The 25,108-nt window shown below is 44.1% G+C and overlaps 2 protein-coding genes across 4 annotated transcripts in view; both read right to left on the bottom strand.

Annotated features, from left to right (window-relative positions):
- FAM13A (family with sequence similarity 13 member A) overlaps nucleotides 1-8,266 on the bottom strand; it is a 168,775-nt gene extending 160,509 nt beyond the window's left edge. The window contains exon 1 of the mRNA XM_074905581.1: nucleotides 8,181-8,266. Within this exon, the coding sequence (XP_074761682.1) occupies nucleotides 8,181-8,207 (27 nt within the window). The 5' untranslated portion in view covers nucleotides 8,208-8,266. The remainder of the gene's footprint in view (nucleotides 1-8,180) is intronic.
- Nucleotides 8,267-14,538: 6,272 nt separating this feature from the next.
- The window catches only part of GPRIN3 (GPRIN family member 3), a 63,949-nt gene continuing 53,379 nt past the window's right edge, over nucleotides 14,539-25,108 (bottom strand). For all 3 annotated transcript variants that reach the window (XM_074905578.1, XM_074905579.1, XM_074905577.1), the window contains exon 2: nucleotides 14,539-19,476. In XM_074905578.1, coding sequence (XP_074761679.1) covers nucleotides 16,989-19,367 — 2,379 coding nt within the window. In that variant the 5' untranslated portion in view covers nucleotides 19,368-19,476 and the 3' untranslated portion in view covers nucleotides 14,539-16,988. The remainder of the gene's footprint in view (nucleotides 19,477-25,108) is intronic.

The raw sequence follows: 25,108 nt of genomic DNA, 5'->3' as shown, positions 1-25,108 counted from the left end.
GATCCTACTGCATTCCCAGAGACAAAAGCCACACTGGTGTAAACTGATTATTTCCCCACTCCCCCATCTGTTTCAAGTGACTATACAGACGATGCCAGCTCCACCTCCACAACTGGGCTTATCAGCCCAGCTGCCTCAAGCTGTTATTAGCTATTATGCTACTGATCATTGCTATCTGTCAGGCACATCTTCAGAGAGAAGCATGAATTTGCAGATGCTCTCTGCTTCCTAAACCATCTCTGCTTGAACCAACCCATAAAATCTGGGATGCCAAATGTCCATTACCATGGACTCTCACTGCAACATCATGCATAAACCCCCTGCAACACTTGGTGAAGAGAAGGAGCTGCTCTTGCAGCACTGCTGGAGATGCAATGTGCTCACCCACAGCTACACACCACCAGCTGAAAAATTAACCTAAATGACATCCATGGGAATGGTATTAAAAGGTCATTTGATGGTGATCAGCAACACCCCAAACCTTCTGTTTAGTGATGTTAGCAACTCAGCATATTGTAGTTATGAGATGTTTCCTGTGGCTTCCTGGCAGAGACCACAGCATTAGACAGGGTTTACACAAAGAAGTGCATGTGTTAGGCACAAAACTACAGGTAGGACTGCAGCCTTTCCCAAAGCAGAGGGAAAGCAACGGGCCTGTGTGGCACAGCCCTGTGGCTGCAGCAACGTTTTTGGGCCCTGCATGTGGTGAGGAAGGAAACCCCCAGGAGCCCTCAGGGATCAGAGGTTGCTAAGGGACTAGGCTCTAGCTCTGCAAGCTGTGGTTGTGAAGATCACATCCAGATGTGGAAACAGCTACAGCAAGCAAACAACCCTCCCAATCACTCTTGAATAGAAACACTATGACAAGTGAATGACTAATTAAATCATGGGCATTTCAGTGGAGGGACCGAATGTCCCTAGGGGTAGCACTAACATCCCTATCAACTCCTCAGCAATACTTAGTGACTCCATGTTCAGATAACAGAAAGAAAGGTCATCCAGGAGACAGAGCTCCTTTACACCAGGCACTGTACAGCTTGGGGCAGAGGTGGTTTCCCTACCCCCTCTGGGTTTGCAGTCCTAGTCCTCAAGGACTGGAACAAAATAGAACAGTGAAACAAAATGACTCAGGGCTGGGAGGTGGAAAAATTGTTAATAAACTGGGCTCTATCAACTCTGAACACTGAATTTCTGGCAAGGGCTCAGTTAAGTTAAGCCTCAAAAGGTAACAGTGTAGTTTATCTAACCTCCCCCCAAATGTGCAAAGCTCGGTCTCACTGTCTACAGGACAGCAGCTGTGCAAGTCAGATTCAGGTCTTAGGTGCACTAATGTATGGAGATATTCAGAATCAAAGACAATTTATCAGCTGCTATAAAGGCCTGATGGCTTTGTTGCAGTCAATAGTGCTATGTTCATTAACTCCAGCTGATAATCGGGCCCTTGGGGTTTGATTCAGACAAAAATCTTTAATCAACTAAACACCAACATGAGAAGCTGCAGATGCATTTATGGACAGCCCATTGATTAGAACAGGAAGAAAGAGGTGATTTTTCCATGTACGTTTAACCGCTATGGGTTTTGTTTGTTTGTTTTAAAATCTAACATCAGTCAGACCCAATATGCCTCTTCAGAGCAAGCTGCATAAACCAGAGTCCCTGTCCTTATGTATAAAAACAACGCAGTGCAGCTGAGGAGTATGATGTGTATTATTATTCTTGATACACTGCAGTCTCATTACATTCCAGAGGAGTCGTCTGAGTCCATTGCAATGCCCAGAGTGCTGGTGATTGCAGTCCAGGGGCTGGCTGAACTAAAAGCCAGATAGGATGCTGGGGAATAGGTAAATGCAGATTCTCTCTGACTTTCAGAAGGAAATTAAAGCTCTTTATTTTGTTTCCTAGTTAGAATCTCCCTGCTGAGAAATGCTACTGTGCTCTGGTGCCAGAGATCCTCCTGAAGCTCCCACAGTTCAGGAATTTCTTTAATCTGATCAACTTTTAGGGTTGAGGAGCAGGAGTGTTAAGACTTCCAGAGGGGAGTTTTACAGAAAAGGTAGAGGTAGGATTAAGATGAAAGGAAATCCATTCTCTACAACCCCTGCATGTGATCCTAGGAAGAGGACAGCATTAAGGTAACATCCCACCTGGCCTGGGCAGGAGGAAGATGGGTCTCCTTGGGCGAGGTGAAGGTCCCTAGGGTAGAGCTGGGTGTGGCCAGCAGCCAGGCTGTTTCCATCTTGCACAAGGACAGTTTGACCTAAAGCCTGACATGAATGCGACAGGACATTGGTTCCAGTGGGCTTCCCGCAACCTTGCCTTCCCTCAAGAAAAGCCTTGGCCACCTTCCTTCCTAGTGATCCAGGCAAAGTTGTAAGTACTAATCGCAGGACTGCAGAGATGGCACTGAAGAGCAACCAAAGTGTGTACTGCTTGAGGGCAGCTTGGGCAGTACAGAGCAAATGGTGCAGATGCTGTGCCTTACCCTTCTGCAGGGGGCATGCTGTAAGGTGTCCCTACATAACCACATCAGAGATGGCAAGGTGCCATAGGCAGCACTGAGATGCATCGTAGGTCTGTTAGCGATGCTACTGTGATTTGACTGGAAGGTGCCAATGTTTGGCCAGATCAACAGACAAGCATCGATTTACGAATTCTTCCAGGAAGCAGCATTATTTAGTGCATTTAATTAGTGGAGGTTCCCTGCTCATTTTGGCTGCTTAGCAAAGGGATGTGAAGGCTGTCTGCCTCCACTTACTGGGGACCCAGTCTGGAGGCCCTTGCTCCCTGTTGAGCCCTGTGGGAGGTGACTGAGCTCAGATTCTGGTATGTACTGTTTTCTGCAAGGTTATGTCCTTTGAGACTTGGAAAACTCCAGTGAAGAGCAGGTCTTCCTCTGTTTTTACCACCAGAAGGAACCCTCCTAGTCACCTGAACAGATAGTCTAATATGTGCCAGAGAAACATGTTAACCAGTTTCTGCACCCAGCTGACTGACCTGGACTGACTTACTGATCTTGCCTGAAACACTTGCAAGTGATTTAGTTGAACAATGTTCCTGGACTCTGGCACTGCCACTATTTGATACTTGCCAGCCAGCAAGCTTGCAGCTCACTACGGCCTCCATACATTGCACCCTGTCCAGGCCATGAGCTGACCAACAGATGAGTGGCTTTTATAAAAACTAAACAACCAAAACCATACCTGAGCACTTCACATGCTGAAGGAAGTAGGGTTAAAATGCTTGGGCTCAGTACAGAAACTGTAAAATGCCTTGCAGTGTGACTGAAGCATTTTCTGGTTCCCCTGTTATTAGCACATTCTAGAGAAAAGTGTTATCTTAGACTGGAGGTAACGTTGCAAGCATTTGTTCATGTGATATGGAAGGAAGGACCTTCTCTAAATATGGCAGATAATTAGAAGATTAAGGAGCTTCTCCCAGACATTAAGGCCAAGGCTTAGAAGATCAGTGCTAAGGTGCCTAGATCACCAGCTGAAACCTAGCTACACAGCAGTGCCCAAGATTCCCTATTGCCTGAAGGCTTTGCAATTGCCTACAATAAAAGTGGTGTATAAATACATAAGAATCAAAAATTGCCCCCACAATTGCCAGGTTTGTATAAATTCATCAAAATTGTGTCTAAGTGACACAGTGAGGAAAGACACTGGTCCTGAGACTAACCATTCGTTTGCTGGTTCAGTAGACAGAACACTAATTAAGGGGATGTTGCTCACTGGAGTGAGACATGTGAAAACTAAACCCTGGGACAACACACTCGCCTCCTTTACTGAATATTTGTTGCTCTTGTGAGCAAGAGGATGTATGCAAGCACTACATCATCATCATGCAGGGTGGCATGCTCAGTAGATGCTTCCTTTGGGTTTCAGTGGTTTCCTTTAAATAGAGTGATCCATTTGCAGAATTCTTCAGACAGGTCACCTTGGGAGGAGGGGGAGCTCTGACATCGAACATGCCAGCCCTGATCTATGGCAGCAGGCACTGAGAAGGCATTTCCTTCGCTAAAATGCACATTTACCAGGGTGCAGTGCTTTGCTGCTTGTAACATGCAAGCTCTATTTTATGTGACACTTCTGATTCTCTCGGGCTTGAAATGCAGTTTAGTCTATAGTTTGCTGAAACAGTTTATCAAGGAAGATGTAAACTCAGTCATCATGTGTTGCATAGCTGTATAGACGTAAGGAGGGTCACTCTCACCAGAGGGGACAAACAGTCTTTCAGTGCAAGAGCCCTGCCAAAATCAGCTGTTTCCTCTTGATTTCTATCAAGGTTTGACCGTTCATTAAAAGTTAGAATGGAAAAAGATTTGATTTGCTTCACTTAGAAGCAAAGCGTCTTACCCTTTTGCTCGAACAAAGAAAAAAATATGACCTTCACTCTTCCCAGCTTTTCTGTGCTATGCTGTAGCTAACAGCAGGGGAGGACCAAATTCTGTGCACAGCTATTGCCAGCAGTTTTTTTGGGCTTTAAAATTGATTCTTCAGTCAGATATTAATTTGCACTGCAATAAATGATTTAGAGCTACCTGCAGTTTTAAGGCATACAGCTGCATTCATTATGCTGGAGGCACAATTTCAAGCTAGTTTTTTGCATCTTGGAGAGCTAAACCTCAGATTTCCCTACACACACACACACACACACCCCGAAATGGAGACTCTACAAGGCCAGATCCACTTCAGGCCCTACATGCCAAAGGCACAGGGTGAGAAAGAGTTAAACATCCATGTGACCCTATGGCTGGTGCTGCTCCCAAGAACTGTTAATGGTGTTTGTGTGCAGTGTGTTAGTGTGGCATTGAAATCAATGTGTGCTGTGTATACCTTCAGGCAGTGCTTGGTCCCTGGTAAACAAGGAAGGGACAGCTAGGATGAGAGCTATGTGATAGATTCAACAACTTAGCTCCATTTAAAAGAGAACTCATTTAAGTTAGGTGGCAATACCACATAACTTGCCAAGAACATCCAAATTATCAGAGCACCTTTTCATTCTTCTATTGGAGTCTTAATGCTAAAAAAAGAGTCTGCTGACAGTACCTTTTTATATATGTAAAAACTTTCATGTCACATTTCTCTAGTATTCTGGGAGGTTACCCAATCAATCTACATCTGCCTTTTCTATCAAAACCCAGTCAATACATTTTTCTCCCACTAAAACCAATGCAAACTTAAAACAAACAGTCTACCAGGAACTTCATATTTCCTTTCGCAGCTATGTGTCTCTTGGCAAGAAAAAGAGGGAAACAATAAAACCTCCAGGGGAAATCCTGGCCTTACAGGGTTTTGTGTGCTTCTCTGGTAAGTCCAGACAGCTGTGCCACTTTGTACTCCCTGGGTTGCCTTGGCTGGCAGGAGCACAGAATCACCTGCTGCAGCCTTAGATCTTTTGTCCTTCTTTTTGTTAGGTCTAATTCTACCTGCTCTTACTTTTGGTTTGCAAAACAAAAACTGTAAGTCCAGCCCAACATCTCAAACCGCTTCATTTCTGCACAGAGAATCAAAGCCTCTCGGCATCTTTTCCTTGCTATGCATTCATAACACTGTGCACTCCATGTAGCATGGTGCCCCACCTTGGGTCCCTCCTCTCAACCCAGTCTTCCATCCTCTCCACTTACCAGATTCAAGTTTCACAACCCTTTGAAGCAACCTTAAATAAAGTCATCACACAGGCAAGAACTCAGTGTTGTACCTTACTTGCAGCTCCCCTGATTTTCTCAGCTGTTCTGTAGGACAAACAGTCTTCTCAAGCCATCACCTGAGGCTTTCCCATCTCTCCTAAGAGTGACTCTTGCCCGCTCTTATACCTAGGTCTCCGCTGTAACTCACTGCATCTTTTTCAACTGTCTTTAGGCTCTTGCCTCCCGCCTCCCATCTCCCCCTGCTCACTGGACTTAAGAAACTGAGAGCACTTGTACTCCTGCCCTCCTCCCATCTGGCAGAGCCTCTACTGCTTCCTGAGCTTAATGCACAACACCAATACACCTGGTGTTTGCAAAGGTGGGGAGAGATGGGAGCATCCTTTCTCACTATCCTCTCTGGCAAGGTCCAGCCTGCCAAGACTGTTCGTTAGAAGCCAGTCTTAGAGAAAAGCTGCTCAGAGATTTGTCATCCAAATGGGTATTTTTCTTTTAATGAGCAATTGCTCATTTTCATGCACATTGCAGCACTTTGGAAAATATGTCAATCACTTGCTTTTTGAAAGTGAGACTGAACTCTTTTAACATTGTCAAAATGCCTTTGTAAAATATAATTCATTCACCTGGAAAGGTGTGGAGCATCCCAGGAAAAGAAGCATTTAAACCAGCCTATCCCTTCCTCTACAGACCTTTCTCTTTACTATCAAAGGAAATCTCTGTGCTGTGGTGTTTCTTCCCAGTCACACTTGTTTGTTGCACCTGCTGCATTCTCAGACAGGGGCACTGAAACCAAACTTCTTTTTCCTCCTAACATCTGGAAATGTAGTTGGGTTTTTTTGTTTTGATTAGCCATATGACCTCTTAAGGAAATGTCACAGCACTGAAAGACCCAAATAATTCGTTGAAGCAAAACTTGCCAAACAAGTTAAAGAAGTATGAAAGCTGTTCTAGAGCTGGTATTGGATGTCTTGTAATGATAAAAAAGTGTGCAATCAGAACAGACTGCCAGGAAAGAGCAGTGCTTACATTGTGCCACTACATGTGTTTGGAATAAAAGAGAGAAGTGTGCCACGGTAGAGGGAGGCTTCAATGTGTTTTTTTCTTTTTCTTTTATAACCTTCACTGGGGACAGAAAGCTTAAGCTAGACACAACCTCCACATATGTAGCTATAAAAAAAGCTGTAAGCTAGACCATATAGCTCTTTTTTTTTTTTAGGGGCAGGCTCTACAAGAGCTCCTGCTTCTGTTTCAGCAGAGATTTAGGGACTGCCTTCAATTTGGTAGGCTCTCTCCACAGTGCCATCAACTAGTCTGCAGTAGCTATTCCAGCCTGTATGTGTGCCAGGCTAGAAAGAAAATGCACAAAAGAAATGGGACAGATTTTTCTCCCTGCAAGCAAAGGAGTGGACATTATGAGATAGTTACTGTAGCTTTGTGCCTGTGGGAAGTGTGCCATCTCAGAGAAGTGTCCAGTGGAGAAAATATGACTGCTTTCCGCTCCACCTGTGCTGCCACAGGGGAATGGGCCAGAGAACCTGGCTTTGGCTTTGCAAGGGCAGAGGAAGATGTGCGTGAGTAGCCTCTTCCCTGTCTGCCACTCATCTCTCACATCCACCCCAGGGAGCAGAAGCTGTGTACTGACTGTGTTTGCACTCAGTTTGGTGATCTCTGGATATGTCCCCAAGGCACAAGAACTCATGTTAAGAAATGTAAGACAGTTGTTAGTATCACTCATGGCAACATCCAAAAAGAGCAGATGAGTGTGAGCAACCAACTGCCTCACTCTTCCAAACAGTCCTTCAACACCAACTGAGCCAAGCTGGAGAGGTGGGTGAGTTTGGGAGGAGAGAGTCACTGCTTAAGATGCATGGATGAAGGAGGTATAGCCTGCTGTAGCATAAGCTCTGTGGCAGGGAAGGTAGGGTGAATACCAGGAAAACTTTATAAGCAAAGAAATATGTAAGCATGCAGAGCCATGTCAGTAAAGGGAAGGATATAAACCTGTAATAAAGAATATTTCACATCATTAACCAACATTGGAGCATTTGCATTTGCCCCAGAGAGTTTGTGTGACTCACCTGATTACAGCATCTTACCTAAACTGCCGTATAGGTCTCAGATTTCTTAGCTAGCATTTCTCCTTTAAGTAGCTGGTATACACAAAGATATAGTCACATCGGATGTGGGGAGACATTTGGATATGACTGAAGACAAGTGTCAGCCCTATTTATTCCCCATTCCTTCTCTGCTGGATCCAGGAAAAAAATAGGGAAGCCTGTCCACCAGCCTCTGTCTACAGAGCAGGCGCTCAAAGCATCCAAAACCTAGTGGGAGCTCAAGTGTTTCAGAAGGGTGAGTAACCCAATGCATGGAGCCAGCATCTCCCCAGAAGCTTTTCCCGTAGCCTAAGACTTACTAAACATAAGAATTTCGTCTCATTAATTAATAGATTGGTAACTGTCCTTAAAAAAGGAAGAGACACAAAAGCAAGAGACACAAATCACAAGAGGAGCGGCTTCGTGAATGGCCTCACCTCTGCTAGTTCCCGGGCAGACCTCATCTCTCCTTCCTGAGCCCAAGACGATGCAGTTCAGCAGTCCCTGGCTCGGCACAGATGCAGGGGCTTTGCAGGACCCAGCAGCCATTCCTATGCATCAGCCATTTTCTAACAGGTGGCGAGGAATAGGCAGGTGCTGAGTGGTTGTGCTCTAGCTGCTGGGGTATTTTTCACTAGCCCATGAGAAACTCGTTCTTAACTGTTCAACTTGCTTATGTCTTTCTGATGTTATATAAGTGGATTTAGAGAAAAAGCACTGCCATGAGCAGGTTTCTAATTAGGAAAAGAAATAAATAGAATTATGGAATTAAGGCAGAACCTCAGCATGAATGACCCAAATCCCTTCCTTGTGCCGCAGTCCACAGCAGGCTATTAGAAAACATTTTTTTAAAAAAATAGTTAATTCATTGCTAAGATGGCACAGCAAAGGCAAATTCCTTTGCAGGCTAGCACCCACTCTCCCAAGCTGCTGATCCCACTTAATTTGACTCTTTTTGACATTCAGTACTTTAGGAAGCAGGGTGCTCTGCAATTCAAGCAGCACTACCCTCATTCCTACAAACACTGCTGAAATACAAGTAGCAATGGGGCATATATTACCATTTCCTCATTCTCACTGACAGCTCTTGGTACAAACATGCAGACTGTCATTACTACTCAGAGTTGCCTACTATGAGTTACCTGCTGTCTCACTGGGTATAGGAGTCTCATTAACAGTAGTTTTCTTTGTGGAGTTATCAAGCATTTACAGGTCTCCATGACCCAACCTCAAGTGGAGCTAAGAGCACGCAACATCTTCACAGATGAGGCCATATTTACCTAAATACTCAGCTGCAGATTTAAGTGCCTACATTTTAAAACATGGCTAGAGAAACTTGTCATTTATGGTTCTCAAAATAGTAATTTGAAATGTGATGAAGAAATCTCAAGTTTTCTACTCCCAATACTGCCACCTACCACAGAGTGTTTTTGATGACCTTTGAAACCCCAAATGCATGGTGATTTCTTTAGCTGGTTAAAGAAGTGAAGCAGATACCCTGGGATGTAGTGCTGCTGGTTGGGAAGTGCACGTCCTCAGTAAATCAGCTGATGCATGAACAAGAAGCCAGACTTACTTTTTACATATGAAGGCACTATCTTCCTGAAATTGCTATGTTACATGATATAAAATCTGCATCAGATGGAAAATATGTACTGGTGATTATTGGTTTGATAGGATGCTAGGTTATTTTCTGCACTGGTCCTTTTTCTGATAGGTCAGTCTCCTGGTGGTGGGGATCTCTAGGGTTTTTTCCCTGCTGCAGTGAGACTACAGGGATGAAGTAGGAAAGGGAGACATCAGTTTTCCTGCCTATAAAGAGAGCTTGCCAGTTGTGGCACACAGCTGAATGAACCCAGCTACCATAGGGAAACACCCCACTCCTGGCAGTTTGGGTTCAGGACTAATCTTTGGCAGCCACTGGCACACAGGAACTTGAACCATATGACAAGGAATCCAGCAAAGCTCGTTAATAAAATACCCTGCCCAATTGCCCAAGCTGAAGTAGCTTGAACTCTAGCAGCCAACCACAAGACACAAGAAGTACAGAAACACAGTGAAGAAAACTATTTTGGGGAAGAGAGCTCCAGTCCAGCTTGGGGTGAGCAGCCAGAATGTCCCTGGTAGTAGAGGCACCATACAACCACATTATCTCAGGGTCTGTTCTGCTCCTCTCCCCTTGCCATAGGAAAGAGCATGCCGAGATGGGGTCCTCATGCCCTCTAGTAGTAGACAGCCACATGGAAATAACACCACCAGATAAAAATACTTCACTGCCATCATCTGTGATCTTATGCTCTTTTGTACTATCAGATAAAACTTTATTTCTTTTTGGGGAGGAAAATGGTTCAGGTTACTCTAATGCTGATGCTCTTGACTTTGCATGTGGTGTGCAGGCATGCTGGTGGATGGTGGTAACAATTTACTACAGCAGTGACACCACAGGGTTAAATCGCTGCCCTTTTCCGTTTTGGCTCCTGGGTTGCTGAGCCTGATGAATAATGTGTTGCTGTGTGGCAACTACTGAAAGGCTGCTGAAAGGCTGAGTGAATTCATGCGAAAGGCTAGAGAAGCAGTCCTGCAGAAAAGTCTGTGCTCATGAACAGCTGTGAAAAGGCACCAGCACTTACACAGAAGGAAGCAGACGGGTCTCTTCTCCGGCAGGGACAGTGCATAGTGGCTTCCACTGCGCTGAGCTTTGCAAGGTGCCAGGTCTCAGGCCTGAATGGAGAAAGTCCTTAGTAGCTGCTCTGTCTTACAGACATACACAGATCTAGCCAGAATGGCCACACTTAAAAGTCCTTTCTTTTCCCATGTCAGCCTACAAACAGAGACCCAGAATAATTAAGACAGTGTTCATTTTATTGTATTCAGCATGGAAACCAGGAGATGTAAAACAGCAAAACATTAAACTCCTAAGGGACTCGATCGAGTGGGTAACATTGCTTTAGTATCACTGTAAGACTTCTTCACATGCAAACTTCTGTTGTTATGTCTTGAATGAACGCCACAGTACACCTGGAAGCCTAATACTAGCTTTACTTCGTACAGTACATCACGCTCAGTCAGTGTAACTATAAAAATAATAAAGCCACAGTAACATTAGTTGTTGTTAGAAGCCCCCAAGTTGGTTTTCTCCTGCTGCTGACTGATTCACAGCTATCATTTTTGTGGTGCTTGCAACAGCCAGGAATTCAAATTATACTTTCTCCCTTTAACTCTGGGTAGAAACTCCCAATGCTTTCAGTGTGCAACCAAGACCCTAACTTCAGACTTCAGATGTGATTTTATGTACCACAAATGCATAGAACTTCCTCTTCCATTTTACTGAAATTCTTCAGGGTAGTAGTGTCTAAACTTGCATTTGACATACTTCAAACTATTGATTATAAGCTCAGCTAATGGAAGTGTTGTCAGGAGGACCCTCCAGTAGAAGGGTTACCTGTTGTAACAGAGCTGTTGAGAAGCATCCGAGAGACTCGTGTTCAGCAACAGACAACTGCTGGAGACTTTGCTGGCAGAATTGTCATTTATTTCTATTCCAGACAGTGTCAGTCTAAGCAGAAAGCTAACAAAAACTTAAGGTCTAGTATTTCAAACGGGACTTGGTTGATGTGATTCTGTTTCTAATGAGCTCAGATGCTTGCTATCACCCATAGTCTTTTTGCAGAAACCAGTTTGTACATACAAGTACGGATTTCCACAAAGCTCAGTAGCCAGTGTGCATCTCTGCACACCCCAACCACTGCACTTTCTGTTGACAGTCTAGACACGGAAGTTGGTGGGTTTTTCAGATACAGCTGTGGGAATTTTTTTGAGACCACATAAGGAGAAAATCCTTGTTTCTGTATTGCAGAGTGATCTAAACTTGCCTCAGAGTTGATGAAAATGCTAGGTGTCCAGCATTCAATCAGAAGGGTAAAGGGAAAAAAATTGTCTTAGAGTATGAGTAATGCATGAGACCTGCACTCATGTATATCCCTTTTAAACACGAACACATTCACACATAAGCTTACCTACAGCAAACATTTTCCTAGAGGAAAAAAAAATTCATCTCTGTGTGACTGGGCTCAGTAATTACAGCATTTTCTTCTTTAAAGAAGCCCAAATGATGCAAAAATCTGCAAAATCTGCCTTGCCAGGATTTGATGCAACATCCACATTATAAACTCTGGAAAGGAAAAGCTGCTCGGAAAAGCACAAAGCAGAATAAAACAATAAATCTCAGTTTAAAAAAAAAAAAAAAAAAAAGGATGATAGTAATTTCAGTTTGGTTCAATGAAGCAGTAATACTTAATTCTTTCTTTTAAACATCTACACCGACTCAAGTGGGATGACTAAGAGAACACTGCAGCCATTTCAATGTACAGGACCTGACCTTCAGTCCCATGGACCACTGCAGCATACAGTGACTCCAGAGATACTTGGTAGTGTGCAGCATCTGGATAAGAATCTGTGTGCATATCTTTGGGATGACTGAAAATACTAACCACCCACACAGGCATCACAGAGTCACCAAAAAATAAACTGGCAGAGGATGAGACTTTACAAAAACAGGGGAGAAGAAAAAGGAGGGGATAGTTTTCTTCAGACCATAGCCCTTAACTTTTTAAGTCCCTGGAGCCTGACAATCACTTGTCTCTCATTCAGAGCAGCCATTTCCATAAGCTGGGTTTGAAAGTCTTGGTAACCTTTTGCATTGACTTTTTAAAGGTGTAGAAAGATAAGACATGGAACAAGACAATAGAACTAATAAGTAAATAAAATTTGTACTTTCATAAAAATCTTGCCTATACTAAGTCATGAAACATGAAGTAATTCCATCAAGTTTCCAAGCCAAAAACCAGGGTTTCTATTAACTTCAACACTGATTTTCATTTAGATTTCCACTTCTAATCTTACCACTTCATCGCAGTTATGAAATTCAAGATAAAAGCTAGTGTTACCTTTAGAGCATATATTCACCTTTTCTGAATCCCCTGAATATACCTCTCCAAATGGTGCATTTTACAAGCTCTTACATGGTAGTAGCAGTAGTAAACTGAGGTTGTTTGCTAGTAGGTTTGTCGAATCATATATGGATATATCTATATATATGAGCAAAATATACAGCCCTTGGAAATGTTCCTTTTCCTAAAAGCCATGGGACACCAACAATATGAAAAATGTGTGAGCTCAGAATGAATAAATGGGCAAAACTTACGTAGAACATTGGCTTTACAGAAACAGGAATGGAATTCCTTGTGAAGCACCTATATCAACTTTGGTTTACTTCTCTTTTGGTCCCTCCCTTCCCATATTTCTCAGCAATTCCTTCTGGTATATTCAAAATAAGGTTTTCTTCTACTGAAATGGATAAGACAGATATTCTCCTCCTTGTCCCTCCACCTCTTTCCCCACTCTTTTTTCCAAACCAAGGCAGCAGAAATGAGGCAGGACTTCAGCACTTGTGCCCAAGGCAACGCAAAGCTGTCAGACAACAACCAAGCGCTCACAGACAGTGGAGGATGGCACAGCCTTACACGAAATCCCGGACTACATTGCAAATTGCCTGCAATGAGATTCTCCTTCAACTCAGGCTCTGTATTGGCAATACTGAAACATGCTTATTAGTTTTCCTAGCGGAAAGCTCCTGAATTGAAACTAGAAGTAACACTTCCATTCTCATTCACTGTTTCTATTAATGGTTCTGGCCATGTTAACCTCCCCCCCTGCAACCAAGAGGGAAGAGTTTCCTGATAAGTAGCTTGTTTCCAAAAATTTCTCACCTTGCAACAAACTGGATTTGAATTACTTCAACTGGCTAGGCTGCAACACAGGTATTTTTCTCTTTTTTTTCATACGGACTTACTCTTAGGAATGGTAAAGTACTTTCTGTTTTTATTATCTCTGTATTAGCTCAAACTACCTTGGTTGTTAACCATCCTACCAGTGCAATGTGATTCTGAGTCAATTAGAAGAGAAAAAAAGCGTGGTGGTGGCACACAGATCATCTCCCCCCCACCCTCTGCCATACTGCTACTCCAAGCACAGTTTCGTGTTTGATGCTGACACGACACCAAAAACAGTCTTCCTTGGCTGCTACAAGACCATTCACATGCATATTTGCTAATTGCTACCCAAAACACAGTTCTGTTTTGCTGCTGGTGAAAGATGCATCATCCCTACAAGGATTCAGGAGAAGGCATAAATTACCAGTGCTAAACTATCAGGTTGTTTACAGTCTGCTCTAGCAAGGCAAAGTGAAAACCTAAAACATTTTCCATGAGATGCGCTGGTGATTATCAACTCATTTCTGTGTGTTGTTTTTTTGGCACGTTATTGCTTGGCTTCAAATGCACGCCTTCAGGAATTCTGTGTCCACCAGGCAGTGTCACCAACATTTCGCAGTTTGTCTTTGCACTTGTATTCTCCTGGAGTACAAAAGCACAGTGGTCTGCTGCCCACTATGGTTTTTCCAGTTATGCCCATGCAGTTGTTCAGATGCATCCACTTAGTAACTTGCTCACCGGTGTTTTGTGGTATGTATGTATTGATGAAGTTTTCCTGGAAGAAAGGTCATTTGGGGTGGGGAGGGAGGTGTGGGTGGACCAGCTGGTGAAGACTCACAGCTGAAAGCAGCTGCAGGGAACCAGGAAGGATCTCCCATTCCTCACAAAGAAAAGTTAATTCCAGTGCCAGCCCAGCACCCTGCACATTCACTACCAAGCCCAGTTTGGTCTCAGTAAAACAAGTCATACCCATAGGCTAGAAATATTTTGGAGAGCTTAAGCTAAAGGATAAAGTTCATGGAAATTGGTGAATGTGCGACAGCCATTTATTCTCCTCTGGAAAAAAATATAACAATCCATTTATATATTCAGACTGAGCATATTTGTAAAGGGACAGTTCAAAGTAAGCTGGCTCACAATGCTACAGCAAGGGGGACAGTGGAGAGAGGGACACGAGCTGAGCCAGGGGACACCGTTTCACAGTAAGACAGGCTGGGCAGCAGCTAGCAAGGGAGGGGGCAAAAGGAAGGAGAAAGGAGCAGCGCAAAGCCCTGGACCTGGACAGGACACAGCAAACACCGCAGACAACTCGGGGAACCTCTTCAGGGCTGACACAGACACAACGTGGGAAGAGACACTGAACTTGTCAACTAACCTGACATAGTGATACTGCCGATATTAATCCCACACAAAATTTCACATGAAACTCACATCTCAGACACTGCTAGGAAGGGGATGGAAACAGTAGTACTAACAGAAAAAAAGGTAGGAGACCTTCCTCCTGGTAGGCAGAGGTGGGAAGACACTCTCTAATGTGGTATTTCAGAATTAGCAATTCAGTATCAAGCAGGAGACGACTTGAAATGATGTACAGAAATGGAACAAGGACATGCCATAAAGCCCCCAAATATATACCAGAGGAAAACTAGGAGTCAATTCGATACAATGCCTAGGGGCAACACCTATCACCGAACTGGGTTAAAATATTTTATCTTACAGTATTTTATCTCTCTGCTAGGGAAAAATTGCCCCCAAACAGCTGCTTTGAAGGCTTGGCAGTTGATAAAAAGTATGGCCTCCTAAATAAAAGGGGACCACCTCATGTCTCCTTCACAGAAAAAAAAAATAAAAAAAATTAGTGCTCATTTACACTGTGTAAACCTGTAAGATTTACAGAATAAGTTGTAAGAGTAAGATCTACAGAGTAAGTCAGGTGTGTGGTACTAGACAGAAATAAATTATCATCATGATTCATGAAAAATCTTTAATGGAATAAAAATAACCCCTATTTAACTCTAGTACTCTGCAGGATTACAACATCCAAATCCTCAGTGCTTTGCAGGATTGAAAACTAAATTTTCTACAAACTGCAGGAGTTCCCCAGCCTCCCATCATGAATTCTAGTGGACAGAAAGAAAAGCTATTGGGAAACACATTTCCCAGGTTGAAAAATATCATTAAGGTGAGAAATGTGACCAACATACATTTGAGACATTATTGTATATCACACTTCTGGAGAAAACAGTCACTAAGCTACCTTTTATTAGCAGTTTCTACAACTTTTCTAACATTAGAAATACAGCAAAGATTGTCTCAAGATTTCAATACTTCTGTAAAGTGAATGTTTCAAGTTAACAATATAATGGTTTATAATATAGACAGCATTAGGTAAAACAAAATACGCACAGGCTAAATAAATGGTATTCGGTTTATGAAAGACAGCAAGAAAAGCATCAAAAAAGTAGAGTTGGCTAAGAACTTTAAAGGAAAAAGAGTGTAACACACTAGACATGTAGGCTCATGGATGCAGACGCACAGGATAGCCTCTGCTTCTATGGGAAAACATTACTGTGTGTCTCTAGAGAGAGAAAAAAGAAGATCCACATCACTTTAAAGAGTGATTTAGAGGAGCCAGAATGGCTTGCTGCTTTTGAAAGACTTGGCTGGAGCACCACAGCCCAAGAGAGGGGAGCATCCTGTCAGGTGCAGGTACATCTACTGACATGCTCTCTCGTGTCTCGCCTGCCCTGTGTGCATCGCCTGCTTACACCTTAAGTGTGGCTGATGCAGGGGAGAAAAAGCCCACAGAATATAGTCCTTTCTCACCTCCCCTTATAGCCATCAAAATCCTATTGACTTAACTTCTCCCAAAGAGATAATCCTTCAGCCTTGATCCTCACTCTTTGCCTGGTTCTCCGTTTCAGCGGAAAGGAAGACCTGGCTCTTTGGGGCTCACATGAGAACGGCGTCTCACAATATCAACAGAAGTGAGACTGCTCAGTGATCAAGGTCCGTAACCTTTTCACGGGCTTACCACACCAGGGAAGCTGTCTTGTGTTAGGTCTTTACAGCTGCTGGAACTCAGTTTTACCTCCCCCAGCCACCCCAAGCTATAAGACCTTGTGATGCACACAAATAACTTCCCATAATAATGTTGACAATCTCTCTGCTTCTTTCTTTATCAGAAGCTGTTGCTCTCCCTGCAGTGAGGTGACAATTTAAATTTGTGCTTTTGCTAAGTGCCTAGCTTTTCATCTGACAGTAGTCGGGATGGGGGCATAATGTGGAAACATACCAGCTGTGGCAAGAATAACAGCATGATGGAGCGTGTGGCTACTCAGAAAACAAAGGGGAATAATTTTCCACTGTTGCTGCATCACAACCCCAATAACACAACGGAACAGCAGGACTCGAGACTTGAGGGGAGGGATTCTCTCTACCACCACAGACATCTACACACTCCTGCAAACCATGTCAGTCTAACACAGAAGAGGGAGCAGGTCTGACGCAGCAATTAGGACGCCTAAAATTCTGTAGCATGGACTGGAACACGTTGTGCTGCCTCCCTTTCAGTTTTTTATTTGAGGATGTATCTGAGGAAATGGATTTCCGGGTCTGACTGTTCTGGGCCCGGATCAGTTTCTCGTGTTCCCGTATTTGTCTCTGTAAGTGGTTCTGGATGGCAATTCCCAGGGATTCTGGATCGAGGGAAGCACCATAAACCTCCCATGTCATGCCCTGCTCATCCCAAACAACATCCCTGACGTGTTTGGACTGCTTCACCTGCACTTTCGCCTCCATGGCCGGGGTGGGCTGCTTTTTGTTTTCCCCCAGGTTTGCCAAGGCCTGAGCTGAAGCAGGAAGAGCTGCTGTGTGAAGTTGGCCCCTGGGCTCCTTGGCCTGGAGGCCTTGCTGCTGGGGGGCTGCTGACACCTCCAAGGGAGGGGTGAGACGTGCAGAACTCTCACTCAACTCAGGTGTCAGTCCTGCCTGCAGGCTCTGGCTGCTCGCTGTCTGAGCCTGGCCAGTTTCTCCCCGTCCTCTGCTCTCCTCCTTCTCACCTGTATCCTCTGAACATGCCTTTATGTGGACAGTGGCAGGTTGGCTGCTAACATCCATCCCTCCTCTAGGATCAAGCACAGCTGAGTTTTCTTCCTTTGGTTTTACCACAGATTGATTAGGAATGGCCTCCCCTTGACTCGCACCCTTACTTTGCACAGGCTTTTGCTCAGAGTCACCCATGACCTCTTTTTGCTTGACTTCACTATCTGTGCTACAGAGTAAAGGTAACCGGCTGCTTCCTGCACCATGGACAAGATCTTGAACATGGCTTTTGGTTGCTGGGACAGCAGCAGCAGAAGTGGTGCTTGGTTCTCCAGTGCCAGACCTAGGCTGTGCTGGAGTTTGATTACTGGAGTCAACTGCAAGCTGCTCAACAGGGATGGGCTTTGGTGGGACTGGAGCATCCACTGGCAGCCGTGCAGAATCCTTGCTGTCAGGGGCTGCACCAATCATTTCTGCATCACCCACAGATGTCGCTTGGGAGGTATAAGCCACAGGGGAGAAGTGTTTTGCATTATCTGCTGATGATGGAGACACCACATCAGGTGGGACCCCAGGCAGTCTGACAGGCTGGGTTTGGGCTGAAGCAGTCACAGCCATAACAACAGTTGTTTTTGATGTGATACCAGGAGAACATGGGGACTTCTGTTGTGAGGATACACTGTCAGTAAGTGCAGAGTGGCTCAGCCCCATACCTCCTTGGTAAATTACATGCAGTTCTTCCTTCTCCTCTGGAGGAGGATTCCCTTTTAAGAAGGCAGCAAGGATACTGGGACTGGTGGAAGCCGATTTGCTCTCCATGGTAGCCACTGCCTGAACCTCAGCATCTCGACATGTCCTGCTTACTGCTTCCTGAGTTAAAGAGCTGCTCTCCAGCTGAACTGTCATTGTACTAGTTTCTCTGAATTTGGAGAGCTGGGTGGGGCCTGCGCTCACTGGCTCAGTGTCTGCGTTGCGTACAGGATGCGGACTCTCGTGGCTAGGCTGGGCTGGTGCCTCATTGCTCTGCACTGCTTCAGTCTTATCTGTGGGATGCAACTGCGTTGCGTCTGCAGCCTCACTTTTTGTCTCCAGACTGGTCTGTGGGTCTCTCCCCAGGTCAGCTTCGGTGTGACACGCTGGCGAGGCTGACTGACATGCAGCAGAACTAGTTTTTTCTGCTTCCCTGCCTTTTTCCCCTCTTTGCAGAAGGTTTGCCTGAGAACTATGACAGGACTCATTACCTCTGATAGGGTCACCTGGGGAAGAATAATGTAACACCTCAAGTGCTGGCTGATCATCAGTCCCCTGAGGTTTCAAGGCAGAGTCATCCATTTGTGTCAGGGAGCTCATTTTTGCCTGGCTGCCTTGCACAAACTGCCGGGAGCTCTGGGGGGCTGGCATCATCTCTGGCCCCTGCCCTGCTGAGGGGGCTCCTGCTGCAGCAAGGGCTAGCGCTGCTGGTCCCTGGCTGCCCGCTGGCTGGGAGCAACCAGCTGGCTCTACGGCTGCAGGATGCCCCTCTGCAGCTTTGCTGGCGAGCCGAGGAGGAAAGGCTTCCTGCTGGCTAGCATCGTCCTCACAGCATTGCTCACACCTCTGTAAGCTGGCAGCTGACGTACATTTCAGGTCGAACAAGCAAACTCCAGCAGAGCTGGATGGTGTGCATGGGAAGCCATTGCTGGCCCTCTCTCCACTGGGTAGTTTGGGCTGGTGCTTAGCAGACTGCAGGTCTCCCAGGTGGTCCTCCTCCACAGAAGCTGTGACCAAGGAAAGCCTGGCAGATCTCAGAGGATCTGGTACAGTCCCCATGGACTGTATCTGAGATGTGTTTTGCCCTCAGCTTCTCCTCAGAGTTTTCTTGCTGAGTGGTGGGTGCAACAGGGCAGGCTGTAGGCAACAGGTTTCCTGTGAAGCTAATCTGTTAATGAAAGAAACATAGTGTTAGCATCAGTCAGATATAAGAAGAAAAAGTACCTGGAACAGATTGATTTTACAGCTTGGAGAGAAATGTTTGCAGGCAAGAGGGAAAGTGAAATACTTGATTCTGCCTAAAAGTCACATGAAAGATTTCAAGGATCTCCCGATTCCAAGGTCTGGATGGAGAAGACAATACTAGGGACAAAGGAACAGCAGCTGCCCTGTTGTTGATACATTAATGAAAACATAATGATATGCCAAGAGGAAGGGGAAAACAAAAGAAATATGAAGTGAAAGCAGGGATGAATGGCAGGGAGAGCGGACTTTGTATGGAAGTTTTAGGTCACAAAATAAACTCAATGTGATAAAATCCTCTAGCAAGTCACCTATAGAAGGAAAGGTGCTACCTGTTGTGCCTATGTGAAGAACAGATCTGATTCCCACCCTGTGACATGAGTGGATCCCAAACCTTTGCTGAGCACCAGTTCTATCTTCTCACAGAGAGCTCTTCTCTAACTCCACTACTAACAAGGACGTGCTCACAGGGGGCAACAGGTCACTTCAGACTAATGTGAATGAACACAAATCTCACTGGTAAAAGGAACACAGAGGGCCAACAACCTGCTGCAGGGTGCAGATAAAACATCAAGAGAAGCTGCTGCACTGTACAGCACTTGGGCTGTGCACATACTTACTGCTTTCATTTAGATCTTTTGAAATAATTACAAGGAAGCCAGCTCAATTAATAAATGGGGGCACAGATGATCTAGAAATCAATTTACAAGCAGGTGGTGTGAAACTGGAAGGGGAACACTGCAGCACTGCGGAACAGGAGGGGCCCATCCCATACCCAGTGAAACACTGGGGAGGGATTTTAAACAGGTGGAACAGAGTTATCAAGGTTGAAATCCAGCCAGGACTGCAGAGAAACCATTGCTTCAAACAGAAGGCAGTCTCCAAATGTGCTTGCTGGCTGGGCTTTCAAAAGGACTTAGCATTGCCCAACTCAGACCCTGCTAGAGGTCAAGGGCTGGACTGCTGACAGTGTCAGCAGAGTGGTGGTGGCCAGTGATAAAATCCCACCCCAGTCTTCCTTTAAATTACAGGCTACTTGTTTAAAAGGTTTTCTCCAGCCAGCAAAGCACAGGTATGAGAGCTGGGAGACACACTGAACATCTAGTTTTATGTTAACAAGAGGGATGATGCTGCCCGTTTCTCTGCAGGCACACAGTGGGGTCTCCTTTGTTACATTACTTGGGAGACACCGCTGAAAGGAGCTGGGCAATCACTCAGCTGTTCCAGATCCTCCCTACTCACTAGCAGTATCAGCAAAAGTCCTTCCCAGAAAACATCCCTACTCTCCTTTCTCTCAGCCTGAACAGCAGTAGTATGGCTTCCTCAGTTTCTGTAAAGTAATCCTAAATTTCAGCACCTTATGGTACTTAGAAAGTGCAACAGGAGAAAAATGCTCAGTGAAAGGAAAATTAAAAGTCTGTTTTTTTAAGAAAAGGAAAATGCTGTGACTTATTACTTATTCATTAAGCTTTATGTCTTCCACATATTAATAATTTATTATTTTTATACTGTCTCTTTGGGCTCTGTCTAATCACAGATATACACAGTCTGCTGGGTTAAGCCAGACCTGGGAGACTATGATCCTACTCCTGAGTTTCTTAGCTGCAATCTGTGATAGCAACTCTGCATCACTTCAAAATGGCTTTTCAGCAAGGCTAACAATTACTAAGCTTTTTGAGAAGTACTGAGTCTATGTAAACCAGAGTGAAAAATCAGTGGAAGTTCACCTAGAAGATATCTTCACTTCATTTTGTGCTCACTTTAAAGCCAGTCAACATAGTCCTGAAGTAAAGGAGAGCTATTCCAAGTTCATGCTGTTGTACTATGAACGTCTAATGACCGTGAGGGGAGGAGCAGATGGCTTGGGACATCTGTTTGTCTATAAATTCTGATACTCTCTTCTTTCCTTTTCCAAATATCAATGCAAACCAAACTAGTATATACAGTTGGGCAGGTCACATTTCTTTTAGATCCAGAGTTTATTTAAGAACAATTAAACAAATCATGGAACAAAACCAACCCCCATTGTAGGATGAAACATACTACTTGGTAAACAAACAGTTTCAGAGGAAATAAAGACGGCAAAGCAAATCTGTTTGGCTCTTCACTATAAAAAAACTGGGAAAGGCAATCTGCATGCCAGAGCACTGTCTTTAACTCATACCCGCTCCATGGGGGAATGATTCCGAATTTTTCAATTAAGTGAATTAGTTCTGATCCGAACCCCCACATGAATTCTCCCCATCTGTTTAGTGGCTCTTCACAAGCATCACTTGAAACACACATTTAAACGACTGTCACATGTACTAATTAAAAGTGATTCTGCTACTGAGCCCTTGACATATAATGTCGACAAATTCTCCCACCAAAACCCCACACAGACCTATTCTCTGATGTGGGACAAGAGTATAACCCAGACATTTCTCTTGACCCTTGAAGATGGGTTGGGGGGCTGGGTCACTACTGCTTGGTAAAGCTCTGAAAATGAGTTAGTTTATGAGAATAACGTTTTTACAGAGACTTCGTTGTTGAAGTCATGGGAGCTATATTCTTGTTAGACTCTTCACTAAGCCATCCTAATGACAGGAGCCAGAGGCACCGTAGTAGTCTAAATAAATGTGGTAATTTTTGACAATGCTCTTTCTTAAGACTTAATAAAAATCAGAATGAAGCGTAAGTCTTACACAAGAGAAAAGAAAGCAAACCCAACTTATTACAGAACTGGAAAGTCATTTTTATTATTGGAATGTTATTTATGATTATTGTCTCATTTTTATTTGGAGTCCTATTATACAGGAGTGAAGAACAACGCTGGAACCTGTGGGCAACACTATTTAACTACCAAGGCAGTGAGGACTCAAAATAACAAGCAAATCTGACTGCAAGAAAATACCTAGAAGAAACAGAAATACAAAATTCAGTAGTAGGCCAAAACACATGTCAAAAGCAACCAAGGTCACTGATGAATTTTTCCAGTGTTATATGCCTGACCTTGCGCAATCATCCAAAATTTTCTTTTATCGGGAGGTGAAATTAGTATCTCCACAAAGGTCAAAATAAATTTGTAGTAATAAGAACAGATTTTCTAAACCAACAGAATTTTCCACCTTATTTAGACCACATTAGTCTGCCACTATGTCAATCTCATCTCAACATAGCACTCTTCTGAACCTTTTGCAACATGAAGTTTCTAATTTTGACAATGTTTATGTTTGGCTTATATAGTCTGGAGGATCCTACATGGCCAGCAGACCTTCACAGATTCTTGTCACTGAGTAGGTCTTCATTATGTGCTTTAAAATACCACAAACCTCAAGAAGTTTTCAGGCAACTCAACGCTGACAATGTAAAGAAACTCCTATTTATTTCAGTAACACCCATGCCCCAACAAAACAACACTACAACTTTTCCCTCTTGCTGCTTCTGAGAATGTCAACAAAACCAGAAAGTCTGCATGTTTAATAAAACAAACAAAGAAATTTCCAGGAAATTCCAGCATAAAATTCTGCCTCTCATTCTCTCTTGAAAAATCTGAAAATCTGCAAAAGCACAAATAAGAATGCCAGCATCTCCAACTACCCTCTATTAAAAAAAAAATAAATAATTGAGAACAAATATTTAAAAACAATTAAAAAGCAGCTCCCAAACTAATCAAGCACACCCTCCCCAATTCTGGATTCTCATCAGCTTTCCATTCCTTGACTCCTCTCTTCAACCTTGTCTCTACAAATGGAAGAACTGAATATTTGCTCTTAACAGTTCTAATCTCATCATATGATCTCTCAGATCATCACAAAAATCATCATACAACTGCAGGGGTTAAGGACACATATAAACATCCACTGAAGCAGGAATTCAGCCTCCCTCCTCATTTTTCGATCTGAGGAAAAGACTATGGCATGCTCTAACTCGTATCAGACCACTGAATATATACAACACAGAGCATATTTCTTTAAATTTGAAGCATACACAGGTACTTGCATCCTTCTAATTTTGCACCCAGTGTTTTCTTTTTTCCCAGCTCATTAAGTTGCTCTCCGTAAATGCTGTGACTTCCTCCTTTTAGTGTCAAAGGGTGTTTGTTATTCTGTTTGTGAAAAATCCGCTTCATGGGTTATTTTCTCCTAACTCTGTGGGTCTGAAGACTGGCACTACAAATAATGGACAGTGCAAACCAAGGACATATTCACTGAACTACAAAAGTGATTGCCTGAAGAGTAAGATAGAAGATACACAATCTCCATCTTTCAGCTTGCTTTGGGATGCCGACAAGAGACAGACTCTTATGTTACAATCACAGGGAAGCAAGAGGCAACAGGGGAGGCCCACACAGATACCTTGCATACATGTGGTTCCCACAAGTGATGAGGTTGGCATTTCAAGAAGGTGCATGAAATCCTGATTCCTGCTCCACACCTGGGGACCACACATGTTATTGCTGGCCACAACTGCAAACACCGCAGGAACCCATGCCAGAGATAGACAGGGCGGCTGATGGCAGAAGCAACAAGTTCAACACCAGGAGGCTACAGCACCCTCTGTGCAGATCTTATGCAAAGTGGGCAACTGCATGCGGTGGTTTGCTTTTGACTGGCCTCTGCTGATTCAGTTAGCAGACCTGCTGTAACACTTCAGCAGACACTGCAAAATACCTATTTACTCCCTCACTATACAGGTAGCTGATACGAGTTTACTCAGCCCAGACAGTCAACGGCCTATTGCCAGACTGCTTTCAGTACAATAAGGTGTATTCTGACCTTTTTTGTTGTTCACCTTTCCTATTGCTTCTTGATGCTTTTCTGCTGCCTTAAACTACAGCACACCTCGACTCTGCTCATCAGTCAAGCCCATCATCATGATATCTGAGCACTTTTGTTGCAGCATCTGGGCTCACGGTTGTTATGGGCCCGCTCAACTGTATGACCATATGAAGGTCATATTAGTGCACACCTGAAGCCTTGTTTAGCTCTGTCACACCTGCCCTGAGGACAGAAACAAGGCAAGATGTGATAGATGGTATGCATCTTATTTGTGCATTCACTATTATGTTCCCTTAAACAGCTGGTTGGGTCAGTCATACCCCTCTAGAAGGAGAAGGGAAGTCAGCTCAGCTTGATAGACCATGGAACAAATGCTGGAGAGGAAGCTGAGAAGGAGCTGGGATGTGGTAGCCCCTGCAGGGAGCATCCAATCAGGCACCAAGGGTGACAGGAGGGATTTCCCAGGGACTGGAGCAGACCAGGCAGTCTCATGCAGCTCAGGAGCCCCTGTTCTGGCTGCAACCCTGCCAAGGAGCAAGAGCCTGCCTACAAGGACTCGTTATCTTACCTGTTCATTTTTACTTTTCACTATATTAAAAATTGCATTTCTCATTTGTGTGGGGGTTTACTTGAAAAGCTTTTCAATTATTCTTCTTATTTTTGGGGATAAGGATGCTTGCTTTAAAAAAATGTCAGACCTACTTGAAATCTCTGGCTCAGCGCATGCAGAGACATGGATCCTCTGTACTCGCTTCTTACTGCTGGCCATCAGGAGTTTAAGGATTTTCTGACTCGAAG

The sequence above is a fragment of the Athene noctua genome, chromosome 4 (genome assembly GCF_965140245.1).
Source record: "Athene noctua chromosome 4, bAthNoc1.hap1.1, whole genome shotgun sequence".
Classification (NCBI taxonomy): domain Eukaryota; kingdom Metazoa; phylum Chordata; class Aves; order Strigiformes; family Strigidae; genus Athene; species Athene noctua.
The sequence above is the reverse complement of the archived record's forward strand: the minus strand, read 5'-3'. Positions and strand labels throughout refer to the sequence as shown.